Below are 1,978 nucleotides of genomic sequence, written 5' to 3' on the forward strand. Positions count from 1 at the left end.
GATGTAAAGTTTTAAATATGTGTTCGAATTTTTCATAAAATTTCTATTTTCTTTACCATTTTTTTTTCCTATTTTTCATAAGAAAATTATTGTTTTTTGAATGAAAATGGATCTTCAGCTGCCTTTGGAGTTCGGGTATTAGCTTATACAGAACTGGTTGAATGCATCAAGGAGGTATCCGATCTTGTTCATAAGATTTGGACTCGTAAAATTCTAATATTCAATTGTTATGCATGTTTTAAGATGTACAAACTCCTCTACCCATCTCTTGGCTTCTTTTTCTATTTCTCTCCTTGAATGTGTGTTTGCCCCCTCTTTAATTGAACTTGATCATCGTTCTTCCCTCTTTAATTAATGGTTACTTTCTTTGTTGAACCAAAAAAAAAATTCTATTTTACGTTAATTTCAACTCTATTTTTTTTTGCTCGTCATATAATAATATAGACGAAAGGATTTGGTTCCTATCCTGCAGTGACGGGAGCTGGAGCGTCAACCTAGCAAAACCATAGCAAAAACAAAGGTAGGGTGGTCATTTCACGGGCCACACATGTGAAATGACCACCTCACCCCCTGTTTTTGGGGGGTTTTGCTAAGCTGTACGCTCCAGCTCCCACCACTGCAGGACAGGAACCAAATCCTAATACGGAACCTTCTTGATTCTTTCCAAACTTAATTTCAAGTACCCAACCAAACTCAGAAATAGAAAACACAGATAACCGAACAGATAAAAGAGAGAGGAAAACAAAAAAAAAAACAAAAACCATTCTCCTCAAATTACAAACCTAAAGTCTACTCTACTGTATACACCAATGAACACCAAAAACCTTAAAGAAAACGGTTCGAGGCCACATGTTACAACAAAACCCCCACAAGTAACCACGAAGAACCATAGGTGTTAGAAAATTGATCGAAATAGATTGGGTTAGGGTCCCCTACAATGTATGGACGGACTTTAGAGCAGTTCAGCTTTCAGGTCAGTGGCTAAAAGTGTTTGATATATATATAAATATCAGATGCGACGACCTTAAAAGTCTAAACTAGGACCTGGAGAGTCGTTTTGATAGGTATGTGGTGACAGCTTTGGTACCCTCAGAGATTGCGTGTTTGGCGAGCTCCCCATGCAACACCAACCGAACGGCCGCTTGTATCTCCCTTGACGTCAGGGTCTTCTTGCCTGTGTACTTACACAACCGAGAAGCTTCGTTGGCCAACCTCTCGAGCATTTCGTTCATGAAGCTGTTCATAACCGTCATGGATTTGGAAGATATACCCAATTCTGGGTGCACCTGCTTCAATACCATGTACAGATACCTTTTGAATTCTACCCCAACAACACTCACCCCACTACTCCTCCTCTTTCTCCTCCTCTTTGTCCCATCACTTTCACTCTTTGGTGGTCTTCCTCTCTTTCTTGTTCCCTTCCCTTCCTCTCCATGCCCAATCCCAGTTTCAGGGTGGGGCACTTGCTGCTTATCTTCCTTTCTTGGAGTAGGAGAACGAGGTGGTTCCATTGCGACTTTTAAGGCGGGCTCTTGGGTGGGTATTGCTGCTCTGATGCCGGTTGTAAGCACAGGGACTTCTACACTCTCTGCAACTACTTTTGTTGTTGTCGTCTTCACCACCTCCTTCCTCGCTCGCTTTGGAGCCATTCTTTTTCTTCTTAAAATCAAACACTCTCTTATGAAATTGGAAAAACAGATCCCAATTATTGCTTTTGAATCAAACACAGAAGAGAAAATGAGAGATGAGTTGTTGGAAAACAAAATCTATCAGAATTGAGATCTGGAGTTGGGTTTTTGTGTACACTTATAATGTGTTTTAGATAGAGGAGGGGGCTTGCCGTTACCTGCCACATCGTGGGAAATGTGTCAACTTGACTTTGAATGAAACGGATACGTGGGTTAAAACTGCCAGGCGGTTCTAAAGACAGCCACAGTGGAGCATACAGTAAATCCACGTGGCAAAAATTTACCATGTT

General features: G+C 40.9%; 1 protein-coding gene across 1 annotated transcript; it reads right to left on the reverse strand.

Moving 5' to 3' along the window:
- Positions 1–1,037: 1,037 nt before the first annotated feature.
- Positions 1,038–1,649, reverse strand: LOC122655088 (late histone H2B.L4-like). Its single transcript, XM_043849328.1, has one exon. It carries the CDS (start codon positions 1,647–1,649, stop codon positions 1,038–1,040), a length of 612 nt encoding a protein of 203 aa, XP_043705263.1.
- Positions 1,650–1,978: the final 329 nt, after the last annotated feature.

Source organism: Telopea speciosissima, chromosome 3 (assembly GCF_018873765.1).
Source record: "Telopea speciosissima isolate NSW1024214 ecotype Mountain lineage chromosome 3, Tspe_v1, whole genome shotgun sequence".
In the NCBI taxonomy this organism is placed as follows: domain Eukaryota; kingdom Viridiplantae; phylum Streptophyta; class Magnoliopsida; order Proteales; family Proteaceae; genus Telopea; species Telopea speciosissima.